This window comes from Thamnophis sirtalis, unplaced genomic scaffold, assembly GCF_051295495.1.
Source record: "Thamnophis sirtalis isolate CommonGarterSnake01/CBP01778 unplaced genomic scaffold, rThaSir2_p1.2 scaffold_8, whole genome shotgun sequence".
NCBI lineage: Eukaryota > Metazoa > Chordata > Lepidosauria > Squamata > Natricidae > Thamnophis > Thamnophis sirtalis.
The window spans coordinates 30,137,470-30,155,614 of NW_028261388.1; the positions used below are offsets into that span (position 1 = coordinate 30,137,470).

Consider the following 18,145-nt stretch of genomic DNA (forward strand, 5'->3'; position numbering starts at 1 on the left):
GTAAGGAGGGAGGGAAGCGCCCACTAATGGGCGGAAATGTTGCCATGACGAAGCTTAGGGACGCCGCTCTCCGCTCGAGCGACGGAGCGGACCGACTTGGGAGTTTTGCCTTCGAACCATCGGTTTGTCGGTCCGGCTTTAAGGAAAGGAGTTCGCCTCCCAACCCGAACTGCACGGGTAACAATCGCAGTGCGAGGCAGAGAGGAAATCGAGAGGTCTCCTGTGGGCTTTTTCAATGGCGGTCGTGCGATCCCGTCCTGGGCTTTATCGTTGGCGACGCTTCAATCGGCCAGCATCGCGGCAAAAGGTAAAAAAGGAAGCCTGGGACGTCATTGCTGAAGTCGCATTCCAAACAGTCCATGCCGACTATTCGATGGTCACATCTTTGAATAATGTTAAAGAGTGGAAGCGCTTTAAGCAAGGAAGCGGCGTACAATGTAGTCCACGACTTATGACCACAATGAAACCCCAAAATTCTGTTGTCAAGTGAGACATTTGTTAAGTGAGTTTAGCCCCATTTTACAACTTTTCGTGTCACAGTTGTTAAGTGAATTGCTGCAGTTAGTAACCTGCTTGTTAAGTGAATCTGGCTTCCCCACTGACTTTGCTTGTTGGAAGGTGTCAAAAAGGGATCGCATGACCTTGGGACACCACAATGCTCATAATGTTGGCAAGCATCAGAATTTTGATCAAATTATAATGGGGATGCTGCAAAGGTCGTAACTCAAAAATGGTCCTATGTCACTTTTTTCAGCACCGGTGAACTTTGAATGGTCACTAAATGACCTGTTATAAGTCAAGGACCTACTTGAACTCACATAGTTGCCACAGGGTACAGTGAGGCCAACTGAAATTGAACCAATTCATGGAAACTCAAAATACCAATGGTATCTATCAGGATAGAGGTAATGAGAAGTAGCAGTTGTTGGGCAGTAGCATATTTCTAGTCCCGCAGGGGCTTCCTTAATTGTCTGGTTCTTGCTATGCAAAACTAGGCTCAAAGGACATTACATTCAAAGGACATTGTTGCACTGTGATAAAATTCAGGGAGTGCCTTATTACAGAAAAGATAAAATCTACTTCAAGTCAAGTTCAACTAATATGAACGCATTGATGTTGTTTTTCTTGGAGTAATACCGAAGCAGTTTTATGAGTTTTCTATGCAGCCAGCATCCGAGTTGCTTTTTTGACTTCTCAGTCTATCGTACAGCCCTGATGTCTCAGTGGCTTTCCATCTAAAAAATAATAATTAAATTTGACCCTATGTAACTTTTTGAGATCAAAGCCAGCTTTGCACTGCCGTGTAAGTGAGTCTTCTTATGAATAACCACTAGAGCCCTTTGATCAAAGAAAGAAAACAGAAAAAAACATTTCTCTGTACACGCCCAAGTATGTGTGCTTCCATCATTCCTTTAAATGTTCTTGGAGTAATAACTAATATTTTTCTTCATATATTTTGAGAATATTTATGTAAAATTTGAGTTAATGTAAATCAAGACTATGCCTATCGAATAGCATTATATAAATATAGTAAATAAAACTATAGTAACTAGTTTCATTAAAGTTTTACAAAATGGGAGATTTTATATAAAGGCATCCATAGGGATCTGTTAATTTTACTTTAATTTGATCTTTAATTGAAAATTAAAATATTTTATTCTTTAATTCCCAGCCACAGTTTGATGCTGACAGTATAGAGCACTGGATAAAGGTAAGGAAAAAGAAAGTAATGTTCAGTCTCAAATATCTGAAAAAGATAACTTCTTACTCAGTAAGAAATATTGAGTAAGATTTGGTAAGATTCATTTAATCCAATGAGATTCATTTTCTGAATAATTATGAATGATACTGGACTGTTAATTGCACGGATGTCAAAGTCTATTCCAGAGACGCAGTGGCTTAGTGACTGACGCTGAGCTTATCAATCAGAAAGGTCGGCAGTTTGGCAGTTCGAATCCCTAGCACCATGTAACGGAGTGAGCTCCCATTACTTGTCCCAGCTTCTGCCAACCTAGCAGTTCAAAAGCATGTAAAAATGCAAATAGAAAAATAGGAACCACTTTTGGTGGGAAGGTAACAGTGTTCCGTGCATCTTTGGCATTTAGTCATGCTTGCCACATGACCACAGAGACGTCTTTGGACAGCGCTGGCTCTTCGGCTTTGAAACAGATATGAGCACTGCCCCCTAGACTCAGGAACGACTAGCACATATGTGTGAGGGGAACTTGTACCTATACCTTAAAGTCTATTAGAATTATTATTAAAAGAAAATAAACATATAAATTTAATTATGTTGAGAAATGTGTATAAATCTATAAATCTACTGATACAACCATAATGGTGAAGGGTTGGACTAAGACAGTCCAAATTCATTCCCACCTTAGTGATGGAAATTTTGAGCCAGTTACTCTTTCAGCCAAATCTACTTCATAATATTGCTGTTATAAAGATAAAATGAAGGAAAGTACACTTATAAACTGCCCTGAATTCTTGGAAGATGGGATATAATTCTAATGCATGTGCGTGTGTGAACATACGCATAAACACACATAATATATCTGTAGTACCGTATTTCCCCGAAAATATGACCTGTCCTGAAACTAACGCGTCACATTTTTCGCTTGGGCAAAAATATAAGCCCACCCCCCAAAATAAGCCCCCTGGACAGCCCCCCCCCTCCAGCCAGGCAGAGCACCGCTCACCGACCTAGCGGTATCCCAAAGGCGCCAAGCCACAGGAACCAGGGGGAAAGGTGCTCATGTTGCTTGGTGCCTTCGGGATACCGCTAGGTTGGGGAGTGGTGTTCTGCCTGGCCGGAGGGGGGACTTATCGGGTGTCTGCTCCCTTGCGAACTGGCTCACAAAGAGCCGGGTACAGCCTCGGGCGAAGCAGCCATGAGGTGGCCATGCTCACGAGCAGCTGCTGGCAAACCCCCTCTCCAGCCAGGCAGAACACCATTCACTGACCTAGGGGGTATCCCTAAGGCACCAAGGCACGTGGCGCTCTGCCCGCTCCCTAGCTCCTGTGGCTTGGCATATTCGAGATACCCCCTAATTCAGTGCATGGAGTTCTGCCCAGATGGAGAGGAGGTTACGTGAGCGCCTGTTCCGCCTCCACTGTGCTCCGAGCATAACTTCTTCTCCGGCTTCCAAACTCCAAAACTCGGCTGCTGAGTCTTCCAGCAGCAGCCGCTCTAGGAGTACACTCTATGGTTTTGGGCTGGCTGCTGGAAGACTCTCTGTCTGGCACCCGGCCCACAACCATAGAGTGCACTCTTAGAGCAGCCACTGCTGGAAGACTCGGCAGCTGAGTTTTGGAGTTTGGAAGCCGGAGAAGAAGTTATGCTCGGAGCGCGGTGGGAGTGGAACAGGTGCTCGCGCAACCCCCCTCTCCAGTCGGGCAGAGCTCCATGCACTGACCTAGGGGGTATCCCTAATGTGCCAAGCCGCGGGAGCTGGGGAGTGGGCAGAGCGTCATGTGCCTTGGCACCTTATGAATACCCCTAGGTCAGTGAATGGTGCTCTGCCCGGCTGGAGAGGGGATTTGCCGGGCGGTTGCTCATGAGCGTGGTCACCTCATGGCTGCTTTGGCCCTGAGGCTGTGCCTGGCTCTTCGGGAGCCAGTTCGCAAGGGAGCAGCTGCCCGGCAACCCCAAAACAGTAAGCCCTCCCCCTATAATAAGCCCAAGGCCATATTTCGTGGGACAAAAGAAAATAAGACTCTGTCTTATTTTCGGCGAAACACGGTAGGACAGATAACTTAAATTCTAACATTTTATTGGATGCTATCTTAAGTATTAAGTATTAATATGCTTCTCAGTTTCAAAATCTATGTGGCTAACAATTTTAATATAAAATAATGCATCAATAAGAGATACCCTTCAATACATAAAAGGACCAATTAAAATCAAAAAGATAAAGCCAGCAGAATAAATACCATGTGCTTCCAACCTTATTGCCAATCAAAATATCTTCTCTTGCACTGGACAGAATAACTGGTTCTTAATAACTTTTCTATTATTTATTTTTTTAAATTCAGCGGGTGGAACAAGCCTCCGAATTTGCTGTTTCTGAAGCTTTTTCATTAAAAAAGGCATCCTATTCTCATGGACTTAATGGTCCAGTGCTGGATTTGGAAACAACAGAGCAGCTGTTAGATCATGATGAAGCATATGTAGAAGGTATTTTCTAAACATTTTGTTGTGAACTCCAGCTGATCCAAAATAATTATGCTTTTTTATTGTATTGTAGAAAAATGAGCAATAGATTACCCATCCCTAGAAAAGCAGGGATATATTCTCTCAACCCCCTATTGCAATTTTGTAATTTTGTGGGAGATGCAGCATCCCATTATTCCAAGAGATTGTGAAAATACCTGATTTATGTATGATGGTGGAAGGGAATATCATTTTAACTTTATTGATGAAGCATGGCTCTATTCAAACTGTATATGTAACTGAGGGTAGTTTTAAATGGATACCATATTGTATAGATGTTTTTAAACTAATTTAATAATAAGATTCATACTTTCCCAATTCCACCTAGGCTTGTGAGCTTTCAAATATAAGATCAACTATAAATGATACCAAGAATTTTTAACAAATCAGAATAAAAATCTTGGATAAATCTCCTTTAGAGTTATACTGCAGAAGCCAGATTGATTTGCCTGTAAGCAGAGTTTAGATTTGGGGTGTAAAACTCCTTTTCAAATTTTAGTTGCTAATTCTGAATCTAGTAATATTTTTATTTCTTTCATCAATGCAGCTCAAGAGTTGCTTAATGACTGGATGAATTCAAAATTGAAATTGGAACTGGCAAGTGATGAAGACAATGATGTTCAACATTCAGCACCCAACTCTGTTCCTTTACAAGAGCCGGTTGCTGGCTTTCAAAAATATAAAAAATTTGATGGTGAGGCTGATTTTAAATTTATTTGAAGTATTCACATAATAGCAAAAACTCCTGGTACACTATTATAATAACAAGACTGGTAAAATTCACACAAAACAATTAAATTGAAAATAAAACATTATTGTATCTAATAATCTAAATAGTCAATAAAGCCCGTTTTGAGAAAATTGGATTGTTGTGGCATAACTAACCCCCAAAATTATTCTTTTTCCAGAAAAACAGGATTGTTATAGAAGAGCCCTCCCCTTTTGTTGTATTCCTTATAGGCAAACTTACAAAAAGAGATTAAAATGTTTTTTAGAAAATGATGTAACAAATATTACTTTGATTTGGATCCAGTCTTTCTGCCCTCAGGACAATCAAGAAAATTAACTATTAAAAAAATAGCCACTCATGTTTCAAACGCTTTGCACATGTATTTTCCATTCTTATTTTAACATTCTTAAACTGAAAATCATGCTGCTGGAAAATAATATTTTGCTTCTGAATTCCAGAGTTCAAAACTCCATATAATTGGGCTGTATATGGAAAGCTTTTAAGGATAGAAGTAAGCATATTTCAGCTCACAGAGCCTTATGATTTCCGCAATGGTTTCACCATTTCTAATTTTTTTTTTTTTAATGTAGCTCATTTTTGGTGTTGTGGGATGACTGGGAAGCACAAATAGGACCTTGGAGATGGCACATGTCGAGACTACAAGTTGCAACTCCTGATTCAGGACAAAGTTTAAAATATTGTTTTACATTCAATTTCAATATGATTTATGTATTCTAGATTTCTATGGTTATTTGGAGCAAGAAGTGGAAGGCACCACGGTACAAGATTTTTTACAGCATCTATTGCAAAGTGAAATTGTGAACAGTGGTATACTGGAAGGCCTTAAAACTAAAGCTGTCAGAGAGGAAAAGGAACCCAGAGACTTACGAATTAACATGGAACTAAGGCATAAACAGGTTAAATATATAATGTTTATGGAAAACCTTCTAAAATTCACTTTACTTCATAAATTTGTGAAGTTTTGATATTGTTTAAATTAATCCCAAAGAGGAAGGAAAGAAGTGCAATCTGAAAATAATAAATTGAAAGTATAAATGGCCTAGTTGAGTCAACTGTAATGTGGTTTGTTAGTTTTTGGCTTCCACCTACTATTGCTTAGTATCATGTGCAAATCAGATATAATGGCTTATTCAGGAAAACATGGTGTAAAAATTAATAGCATTTTTGTGCGTTCAACTTTTATTTCCCCTGATCTTCCAAAAGTGCAAAATTATGTTGTTCTGGACTGTTGAAAAGGAAAGAACAAAGGAACTTTTTTCTATCCCTTTCAACCGTTGGCTCTGCCTTCTCAAGAGCACCTGCAGAATATAAATCAAACAGTTTTCTCTTTGACTTCTTTGTCTCTCTTCACTCAACAAGAGAAGCAGGACAAGAAAGGGTAACTTCACAAGGGACAAAAGGAAAAACAAGGCTAAATAAGAAAAAGAAAACTAACAGTAGCAGAGTCTGCTTAGATTCCTCAATCCACAGTTCAAAAAATGACTTCAGTCTTAGTCCATTCTTTAAGAGAAGATTTCATATCCTTATTTCAGAGGAGAGAGCCGGGGAAACTCCCTGCTCTTTAGACAAGGGTTATTTCAGAAAAGGAAGAATATAAATTTTCGGTCAAAGAAGCACCTCCATCAATGTCCTTATATCGCAGACTATTTATGATGGTACAAGACTCAGTATCTTTAGATCACGGGTGACAAACTTGATTGCAACACGTGACGTATTATAATGTATTGTGACCTTTTTTGCCTTTGCGGAGCCGGGGTGGGTGTGGCCTGTGTGTGACACATCTGGTCCAAGGCCCGCCAGCTTGATACTCCTGCTCTAGATGGTTCAATAAAAATTATTTAACTGAGGCAGGCAAATGTTGCAACATCTCCAGCCTTGCACTCATTTCTCAGATTCCAGGTATTCCAGAGAAGGCACCATTGGGTTCAACAGTTCAAGGAACGGAGAATTCAGCTAAGCCCATCTTATTTCTGTTTATCCCAAGAATAGCCCAAAGTATTCAGCCCCAAATTAAACACTGAAGGAATCGCCAATGTATAGACATCCTACTTGTAGCGCTAACATCTAAGGCAATAGTATCACAGGTTGAGGGGCAACTTCCTTACAGACCCAGGTACTCAGTGAATCAAAGGATGTTGAGGTACATCTCTTGATTCACTGTAATGCAGGACTTTTAATGCAGTCCTTGCAGTCCAGTTTGAATCAGTCATAGCCAGTAATATTATAAATATATAGTTTATTGTGTTTATAGCAATAGCAATAGCAGTTAGACTTATATACCGGCTTCATAGGGCTTTCAGCCCTCTCTAAGCGGTTTACCGAGTCAGCATATTGCCCCCAACAACAATCCGGGTCCTCATTTTACCCACCTCGGAAGGATGGAAGGCTGAGTCAACCCTGAGCCGGTGAGATTTGAACAGCCAAACTGCAGTCAGCTGAAGTAGCCTGCAGTACTGCATTTAACCACTGCGCCACCTCGGCTCTTATAAACTACTGGAATTGGGATATACACCCTCAAGGCTGCAGTGGATGCAGAACAAATGTCTGAATGAGCTGGCCAGGACTCCTGCATTCCTCAATAAGTTTTGCAGTTTTTTCCAAGGCCTCAGGCATGACAGTCTACTGGGGCTTATTACTCAAATGTTGGAAGACAGATAATCAGTTCTAAGCCTACCTCACATTGAAAAAACTATTCTAGAAGGAAAGCTATTTTGTTAAATTACTAGTGGATCTTGATCTAATCAAGAACAAAGATCAGAAAAGAAAATACTTGCTCTGCTCATGAAAAGGAAAACAACAGAAGAAGAAATAAATCTTAAGTTACTTTTGCAGTAGAGACATGTTATCTTCTCTTCTCGGAACCAGCATTTTGAGTCTCACTAGTTCTTCTTTCACCAACATTTGAGTGAGTTCCTTCCAGATCTAGCCAAGGTGATGCACCAGAGGAAACAAACATCAATGTAATGTTCCAAAAGCCTATCCAGTAATTCTGTCCTTTCTCATTCTCTGTCTGTTTACACAGTCCCATGGGAAAAGAAAGAAGCAGGGAGCAAGGCACTGAATAGAAAACTGAATGAAAAGGGCATCTACTTCAAAGCATTACAGAGAAATAAACAAAAAAGTGAAGTGAGGATAAACCTTATGTGCAAGGACTTCAGGCATACATCCTTTACAATGTGAAAGGTCTCCCATGTCAAATAGAGTAAGCAAGGGAAGAAACATCAGATGCGTATGAAGTTCATTCTGCACTGGGGTCAGATAGGAATAACTTGTTGAATGGTGCCCTCACATGGATTAGCATACAGTGAAATATTTCTCAGGGAATAAGCTGTTCGGTGAAGCAGCTAATTCAACCTTCATGTAAAATGAAGAAATCATTGACAGTAGCTCAGAGAAGAATCTATACTGACCTTTCAGGTTAAAGATCATAGCCAACTTTTTTTTTTCAGGCAGGAAATCCAACTCATGTTTCCATGTCCAGCAACAGAAGGGCACAACCAATAGAAAAGGCAGAGAAGGCAGGAACTAAGGAAATATCGGAGACTGTTTTGTCTTCACCTGGAAGATGGTGGGCAACTGCAATAATTTTAATGTCCTGTAATATTCCTGTATGGACAGATGGATGTTAGAGCTGGTTTAATGAGAACAGTTCACAAGAATCCCCTATCTCTAAGAACAAAAAGAAACATTATAAGATGAATAATACATTTATTAAACTTTAGAATTATATAAAATATATCTGCATAAGAATTCTAGTGTGTTTTCTGTTTACATGATGCTAAAGGAAAATGGACCTTGGAGTATATTTTGAACCTCAGGCTGCTAAACTAATTCATCAGGCATTGAACCTCCAGAATGGAGAAATTAAGGTCTATACCAAAAGCCGACACAGTGGAATATTTCCAGCCTCAATAGATCTATCAGAAGCCTACTTGCATATTTTGATCAGAACTTTATACTGATAGAAAAGTTAACACTCTTCTGTATAACTCCCTCATCTAGTGATTAGAAGTTATTTGGCAATCAGGTTCAATGACTGGGCTGTGCTTTAACACTTCTTTTTGTTCTTGTTTTCCAGGTAAAAGAAAATCGTTTGAAACGGCAGCAGGAGCTTGAACTTCTAAAACAAGAAAAAGCCTTGAAAAAGTTAGCAATGTCAGAGGCTCAAAAGCAATTGCAAGAGGAGATGAAGAGGAAAGCTCTGAAAGCCAAAAAAGAAGAAGCAGCGATCCAAAAACAAATGGTAATACTGCGGAAGGAGTTGGGAGAAAAAAGACATCTCATGGAAGAAGCACGGAAAATGTAAGCTTTGGAGAAAAATCAGTTCATTCTAGATCCTAAAACAGAATCTGAACAACCATGATAGAGTAAATGTACTGCAACTAAATAGATGAAAGATCATCTAAAAATCATTGTGATGTCTGAGGAGTGAGGGAAGATATAAATATAAGACAGGTTAGAACATCATCTCCAAAGATGCTGTGGAGATTGATTAGCTTCCAAGTGTAATTAAATTTATTTGAGATTTGTAGACAGAAGAAACTACTAAATCTTCTTTTCCAAATCATCTCTATATGCTTTTCAAAACCACTGACCATGTCGGTACCATGTTATATGAACTGTAAAAATTAAATTCGAAGTCAAATCTATTTTTCATGTGTATCCCTATTTGATTGCAATTGTTTTTTTTAAATTGTCGGCGTTTACAGCAGTGTATGACATTAAAATGACTGAAAATCTCTATAGTTACCTCTATGGGAGCCTACCAAAGCAGTTTTCCTTTTATACCCCTATATAATTCTTCTTTAAGAATTATTTAAGGACATATTGTGTAATACTGGCTTATGAAATTGAGAACATTGCAGTAACTAAATATATTACAACAGTGCTATAAAACGTGCTCATTTTAAATAAAAAGTATATCAAATAAGGATTGTTAACTAATAAATTGATTAACATGCTTCTCTTTCTCTAATATTTTTCTCTAACCTCTATTTTACAAACTCTTTATTTTAGGGAAAGAAAAAGACACAATTTTAAAAAAATCCAGACTCTGATAGAAGTTGGCCTGCCTCCTGCTCAGCTTACCTGTCTGAATTGTAACAATGAAGAACAAAAGGAGGAGGAACAGGTCAAACAGCAGGAACTACTGAGCAAGGTCAACACTGCTGATCAGAAGGTGAGGACATTCATGATCTCGTCTTCAGCACTTTGAGATGGATTGTTGCTTTAGCTAGAATTCTGAACAGTTTTCACTGAATAAAGATGCTCAAGGTGTCATTTATGTTAAAATGAACTGAGGATAAATGGATGGATTTGAGATTGAAATGATATAAGAGAACAGATGGATGCCAAAAACTAGAATCTGCTATGAAAACTGCTTCATGACTAAGCTTAAACATGAGGATACATACAGCACAATGTTATGTCAGCCCAGGTTTTCTTATAAACTTTTTTTCTTCTTTAAAGCAATAAAATCAAGAGAGTCATTTTGCACTTGCTAAAATGCAATATGTTTGAGTATGATTTGGTGTTGTAAAGTGCCACACATGTTTATACCATTTAAGCATGGACTTGAAAACAATAAAATAGTAAATGCGAAATAACAGACTGCAGGTGCTATATAGCATCGACTTATATTTATTAGCCACATAGCAGTTACTAATCAATAGTCATGTATAAGATTATAGTATATTTGCTATTTGAAGACTTATAGCTGTCCTGCTTTAATTTATTTTGATTCAATTAAATATAAGTTCTCACTAGGTGGTATTTTATACACATGTCTTAACTGGCCATTGTATAAGTGTGTGTGTGTAATATTTGTTTAAGCAGTTTTCCTTTTCATAAAACATGCAGCTTTATGAGTGTTCTGTTAAAATAAGTAAGGAAGTTTTAGGTCAAAGGTCAAACGAAGTGCTAGAAGTCATCTCTTCTAGCACTTGGTGAATAAAAATCTGACAAAATTTTATGCAAGGACATTGAGCTCTCATGAGAATAATGACATTTCAGACATTTAAAAATAATATTTAATTTGAAAGGATTTGTGGATGATTCTAGGGATAACACACATGCTTAAGCAGCTAAGAGCAATGCATCCTAGATTACTTGCTGAAATGAGATGTAGGTTCTCATTAAAATGTTAGTTATGTGATCATTCAATTATGATGGCAATATATATGAAATAGCATTAAAATATTAAGGTTAACTGAAATAGACAATTGATATATTCTTTAAAAAGAGATCTTTTTTTTTTAAAAAGCAAAGCCTCACCACATATGAGTTTGGGCATGGGGGTTGAGAGCTTTCTAGTTCTTTAGATCTACTTTTTAAAAATGCCAGTTTCTACTTTTTCAGTATTGGCAATATTATGGAAAACATAGAAAAAGAAAGTAGTAAACAAAAGAAATGAAACACAAAAGAGAAAAGAAAATCTAGATTACACTAATACCATTTGCTATACTTCTCAATACCTTTTAAATCTTGTTTTTCGTACCATTTCATACATTTATATTTTATGCATTTACTTTTTATCAACTTCATCCTCCCCTGGCTTTCTCAAGTCTGCTTCTCAACCTTCATATATTTGTTTTGCAAACATCAGTCCTCATGCTCTCTGCACAACATATCTAGTATATTTCTTACATACTTTTTTATTCATTCTGACATATCTAAGATTCCCTTCCACATACATGTACAGTAACAAATAATTACAATTTATGAAGGGAGCTACAGCTGTCAGTGAACATTGAAGGTATTTAGTGTAATACTCCAATATTTTACATTATCAGAAATGTAAATATGATACAATGGAACATGGTTACTTGATTCTCAAATGTAGTGCCTACGGAAATATTTCTCTGCCTGGTACAAGTTTATTCTGGACCTCAGAATTAAAATGGGGAAAGCAAGAGCCCTTGCGGACTGGAAGTGCCAGCTGAAGATTTTGCGAGCCTGGAGAGATTATTCATGGTCTCACAAACTGGAGAAGGAGACTCAAAAAATGGAAAACCAGCTTCGGGATCAAAATAGGTAGCAATTTTAACACAATTACTTCCTGTGAAGTTGAAAGCTACTCTTATGTTTGGTTTAATTATTTCTATTTTTGTTTGTTTATTGGAGTACTTAAAAAAAAAAGAAAATATAAGATGCATCTCAAAAGCCATTGTGAGGGTATATTTTCAAACTTTTCAGCAAGGCTATTGGTGGTAGATTTAATACTATGATTATTAAAAATTTTCAAAGCTACCCTCCCCTCCCCCTCTTTCCCCAAACTTTATTTATTTCTTGGCTCTTGCAAACATGAGAATGGCCCTCTAATTTTGATGAGTAACCAACAATTCCTGGATGAATCAATTATTTCATTGAGTTCCAATAAATTACATTAGGAATCCATTAACCCAATGTAGGGAAAGCAAAGTACATTTGATCTGTCCCAATCAGCAGGTTGCATCATGGCCGCAATCATTATTGAATAAAAATGTGCTATAAAATTTTTTTCAATAGGCTTGTGAAAGGCCTAATGGTTTTCCTTAGAAATATGCTGACATGGTTCTTACTAACAGCAATTATTTTATGCTTGACCCATATTATTGGTAATATACTGGAAACTACAAAAGCAGAACAATATATTTATCAAAATAAGTCATTACAAGCGAAATACACTATCCTTTTTTTGTCTGAGGGCTGCATTCCGTTTTAATTTCCTCTGAGGACTGCAACAGCCATGGTTGCTGATACCAGGATATTTGGAGGACTGAAAGTTCTCCAGTGCACTGCTCGGAGAGTCCAAATGCTGGGTTAACACAGCCTATCTGCCCTTGGACTGAGTGATGTTTTTAGTTGACCACGCCTCCCTTTGCCTCTGCATTCCCAGTTCGAAAACTCAGTCCGCCTGTTAGGACTGTTTTGGGAGAGCTCCAGTCTAAGGTCAGATAGGCTGGAAAGTTTCCCACTTTGGACCACATTTGGATTCTCATATTAGAGAAAATTATATTGATTACAAGAACTGTCAAAGATTTGAGGTTTGTGTCGCTTTAAGAGGGCACCCGGGCTTCCCTGCAGCTGCTGGTCACAAGCGCTCCAGGGGACTGTAATTCCTCGTCCAGCGGAGGCTGGCGAGTGGCAGGAGTGGCAGGGGCGGTGGCAGACCTTCCCCAACAGCCATGGTTGCTGATACCAGGATATTTGGAGGACTGAAAGTTTTGTGTGGAGGTAGAGACCAAATGGATGCAAGACGTAAGGCATCCATTTTATCGCTTAAGCTCTTATTATGTAAACAAGTCAGTTTTGCCTACTGCAAATAGGGTACCACATCCAGTAATGCATGCTCAACTCTTTTATAAATAAATAAAAGTCAAACAGTTCTACCAGGGATTCTAAACTAATGTTAAAAAATGTCTTAATTTAGGAAAAACCAGCTGGCTATAGAATTTAACCGGAAATGCATTTTGCGTCATTTCTTTGCTGAATGGCAATGCTGGAGCCGATTAGAGATGGAAAAGAGAGAGCTAGAAGCGAACAAAGAAAAAATGAGGAGAAAAATGGCAAAGCTCTTGGAAGAAGTATCACTGGGGCAACTAACGGCAGCTTTCTCAAGATCTACCAATAAAATCCTTGAGAAAGGAGTTACCCAAGATAAACCTGCAAGTGATACAGAGGTAAACTGTATAGAGGTTAACCAGCTGGCTGAAATACCGTGTGTTCAGAACAATCCCACAACTGCAAAATTGGACAGAGAAAATTCCTACTCTCCAAGAATAAGTAAAAAATGCAATCTCCATTCACCAAGTCAACCAAAATGCCCATGGCAAATCACCAGAAAACATGCTGCTTTGAATCTTCAGGACCATGCCAGGTTTGGGAATGAAACAAAGCATTCCCTGCAGCATCTTGATCTAGCACAACAAAAGAAATCTTCCACTATTTGGGGTCCCCTGGAACAGCAACGCCTGATTGAAGAACAGCAACAACAGCTTCAAGAGCAGCAAGAGCTGATCCGTAAACTTCAGGACCTTCAGAGGGTACGCACTGCTTGGGAGGAGGTTGAGCAAACTACAGCTGCTACCACGGCACTTAACATTAACACTCCAAAAATTAAGGAAGAAAAGCAACTGAGAGAAAATCAATCAAATTACAAGAATACTAAGCCTGTAAGGTATAATAATAATATCACTGGGCTTTTGTTACCTAGTAGCTAAAAGAATGTGCTTGGAGCAGCACACTTCAAAATAGCACTATGATGCATGACTCCGCCACACTCCCCTCGCCCCCTTGCATGCGCGTGACCCTCCTGCGCCCCATTTTGAGCCTAGCAGGCTCCCTGCAGTGTGCCCCACCCTGCACATGCGCACGTGTCTCTTGCATGTGTACAGACCCCTGAAAATCAGCTGGCCGGCAGGAGGCTCATGCTGAGCTGGGCAACAGCTTGAGTGCTGGCAGAGAGGGCTCCACGGGCAACCTATGGTACGCCATCATGGGCCTATAGTCTACTATTCACAGATATTTTTTTTCTATTTGAAATATTTGTTTTGTAGAATCTTTATCCCAAGCCCAAGACCTTTCTGTTCAATTGTCTTTTTTCCCCCCTCTCTCCTACACTTTGGTTTATTCAGGTCAGAAGTTCAGCAGCCAGTCACTCATAAGAGAAGGACTTTGAAAGCATTAGTCACACCACATCCCTTGCTTAGAGGTATGTACCTAAATGTCTTTCCTGGATGGCTATAAAAAGCTGTAGTAAAATATATAATTTTTATAATACAAATATGCATATTATATTACAGCACAGGAACAGTCATGAAATGTTTAATAAATATAGCTGAACAGCTCATTTTTTATTGGCCTTCTTGGCAAACTTTTTCAATTCCTATGTGTGAATTATTTGAAACCCTAAATTTTGTGGTTTTGTTTGAATTAAAAAATTAGTGGTTCTTTTTTTTCTGGGCACCTTGTTGAATAACATTTTAACTGGATAGGGTGAAGTCACTAGCATTGTGACAGTATAATATGATTCATACACTTTACCTGACCACTGAAAAATAATGCCAGTGTATTTCAACCTGTCTCAGAAAGAGGAGAACAACTACAGCAAGAAATAATTGTAAGTACACATATTTCTTCCTGAAATATACACACAAATGTACTTACATGTTTTCTTTAATTAAGTTGATGGTTATTCAGAACTACATTGCAATACATGTAATGTACATTATAATCAATAATTTGTTTTTCTTAATGTGCTATATTGTAAGTCTAAGTATCCTTTATTGTTCATATCAAATTACTTATTAGTTATTAATAGTCTATAAGACCAGATAAGACAAGAGGAAAAGTATTCTTGTGGTTAGTTATGAAGAATGGCATAGACCTGTCCAACTTCTTTAACTGGTAAATAAATTGCCTAAAAATACATGTAGTCTTTGACAATCTTCGTTCAGTGACCTCTCAGAGGGAGGGAGGAAGGAAGAGAGAGAGAGAGAGAAATATTGAGCTAGTTCAATATATATGGATCAATCAGAAACAAAATTTAAAGCAAAACTGCATTTTTCAAGTCTCAAATTTAATTTATCCTCATCATTGTACATCTTCTGAATGTTTAGCTATGGAAGAAAGAGCAGTTCAACGAGCAGAACGAAGGAAACAATTGGAAGAAGCAAAAAAAAAGCGAGAAGACGAAAAGCTGGCAAGTAAAACTAACTTCTGACTTAAATATCCAGCAGGTAGATAATAATGTTTAAAATACAAGCATGAACTTTTACTTATTAGCTTTTTATTAGTTTACCGGTAATCAAATTTCTGTGGCCATCTAGTCAAGGAAATTAGGCAGTGAATATAAAACAAGTTACAAACCACTTAAAACCAAAATAAAACCACATCCAAGCTCAGGCACCTATAAAAATTTCAGTCTCACTCTATAAAACATATACACATGCCAGAGCTTTAATAAATTAATACCCTGGCCCCTGAAATTGGCTTGCAAGCAAGAGAGCATGTTAGGGGAGAAAGGCACTTCATCTTTTTCTTCTTCCCAGGATTTTGTGAGAAGATGGATACAATAGAAAGTGTATTAGTTGCATCTAAAATCTCTCTATTTTTCCTCAATAAAACAGCAAACAATTTTGCAACCCACTAGTTTAGGCTTTAAAAATAAACTTTTTACCTAACTAGCCTACATCTCCAACTAACAAGTTATAATGGTGGTTATTTGTTTTTGATATTTACATTTTACAAGTGAAAACCTGCTTTGAAATGTGTAGGTTTCCTAACGAATTACTGCTGGTAAAGCTATTCTCCACCATTACTGAAAAGGATTCTGAATAAAATATCATTTTAACCCCTTTGTGTGTAAAACCCATATCATTATTTAGGTAGGCATCTGCTTTGGAACTTCTGTATTTCTTTGGGACATGGATTTAAATATGATTTAGCTTGTCTTACTCTATACCATCCTAAGGCCGAGATGGAAGCCAAAGAAGAAGAACGTCAAAGACAAGAAGCAGCAGAAAAAGAGGCTAAATTAGAGAAGAAGCGAGAAGAGAAGAAATTGCAGCAAATGGTGAGTGGAAGATTGTGCTACCAGATCTATTACTGATAAAACACTAGTTTAAACTGGCTTTTCAATATGATTTTGTACTGGCACCAATCTAATTCAAGCAGTGTCAAATCTGCCAAGGAAAAATAATAATTACTTTCACTATTTCAGAAAAAAATATTTAAACACCCCTATATCAAAGCCATATTAATTGCTGTAACATAAAGTAATAGCTCCAGTCCTGTGTTTTAGAATTAAACTAGCCTGGCATTGTTGCTTAAAATGATTCAAAGCTTCTGAATGAAATTGTATTCAAACAGTTGGTGGCAGATTGGGAGGAATATTTAGACTATATGCCCTCAAATGAACCTCCTGAGGTATGAATGAGTGACTTCTTTGCTACTGTCATTTGATGCCCTTGCTCTTTCAATCTCCTCCTGTCTAGGAGGAAAGGGCAAAGCAAGTGAAAACTGCTGCTACTGCTAGTTGACTTTTTTTTGTTAAGTCTTAGAGCTGACAAGCGTAAACAGTACATAGAGAAAGCAACAACAGACACAGAGATAAGGCCTGGAAGATCTGAAGTTCAAAATGGTAATGCTTGAGGGTTTGCAATTTCCCAAACGTGATATTCATGAAAGTGCAGTGGCCAATCTGTGTGTACAGTCCCTAATCACAAAAAGATGGCCTATTTAAAATGATGTCGATTGGCATGAAAGAAATGCTTTTGGCAATGACCTTTGGAGCTATGTAGGTGACCACAACAATATCTCCATTTTCTGCAGTTCAGAAAGAAATCAACAACTGAGCACATGAGTTTTACTTGTTTGACCAATAAATAGTAATATTTTTAATGAACTGGTCAAATTTTGCTAAACTCTGCGTCTCTAATTTATTAATTACAGAAAGAACTGGAAAAACAGAAAAGGCTAGAGAGAGAACAGCAACTTTTTTCCAAAGCTGAAGACCATTACATTATGGTTCTGCTCAAACAGGGGTTAAAGGCCTGGAAAAAACTTACAGAGCAATCTGAAGAAAACATGGTGGTAAGAACTAGACTAAAACTCTTGAAAAAGAAAGTTAGTTTCATGTGCTGAAGATGAATCCTCTGCTATTTTCCAGTGTGTGAAGTGTTGGTGAATGAAAAGGTTTTTTTCATCAGATCAGGTTTCTGGGTTGTGTTGATACTGCATGGACTAACATAGCAAAAAGGAATCATTCTCTAAGCCTAGTTTGCCTTGGTGGAAAAAGCTTTAAAAAATTTATGTGGGTCCAACGAAATATCTGAAGACAAGTTTAAAAGAAAGGGGAAAATATAATAGCAATCGAAATTGAGTGTTATGGTTAGCATACCCAAAGGTTCTGGCCCAAAAGAAAATGTCAGACTGTGACAGTACTTGCAGAAATGGCTTGTATAGCAGGGGCAATTTTTTCCAAAACTGGTGCTAGCAGCTCATTTACATTTAAGTTAGTGTTTAATTAACAATATATTTTGAGCATTTTTTTTAAAAAAATATCTGAACTACCTACAAATCAGGAATATGTATGAGCCCCCTGAGTTCTAGGCCTATTTCCAGCTAAAATAAGTGGAGATACAACTGTGCTGTCAGACTATAAAGTTGAAATGAAGAAAAAAGAATGTGCTTGCTCT

At 38.0% G+C, this 18,145-nt stretch overlaps 1 protein-coding gene across 1 annotated transcript in view; it reads left to right on the forward strand.

Moving 5' to 3' along the window:
• The first annotated feature begins 38 nt into the window (after positions 1–38).
• Positions 39–18,145, forward strand: part of CCDC191 (coiled-coil domain containing 191) — a 23,807-nt gene continuing 5,700 nt past the window's right edge. Inside the window, exons 1-13 of the mRNA XM_087721335.1 lie at positions 39–307; positions 1,673–1,711; positions 4,039–4,180; positions 4,764–4,910; positions 5,685–5,863; positions 9,046–9,269; positions 9,984–10,146; positions 11,809–11,999; positions 13,378–14,124; positions 14,582–14,658; positions 15,566–15,648; positions 16,420–16,521; positions 17,400–17,540. Coding sequence (XP_087577461.1) covers positions 236–307; positions 1,673–1,711; positions 4,039–4,180; positions 4,764–4,910; positions 5,685–5,863; positions 9,046–9,269; positions 9,984–10,146; positions 11,809–11,999; positions 13,378–14,124; positions 14,582–14,658; positions 15,566–15,648; positions 16,420–16,521; positions 17,400–17,540 — 2,307 coding nt within the window. The 5' untranslated portion in view covers positions 39–235. The remainder of the gene's footprint in view (positions 308–1,672; positions 1,712–4,038; positions 4,181–4,763; positions 4,911–5,684; positions 5,864–9,045; positions 9,270–9,983; positions 10,147–11,808; positions 12,000–13,377; positions 14,125–14,581; positions 14,659–15,565; positions 15,649–16,419; positions 16,522–17,399; positions 17,541–18,145) is intronic.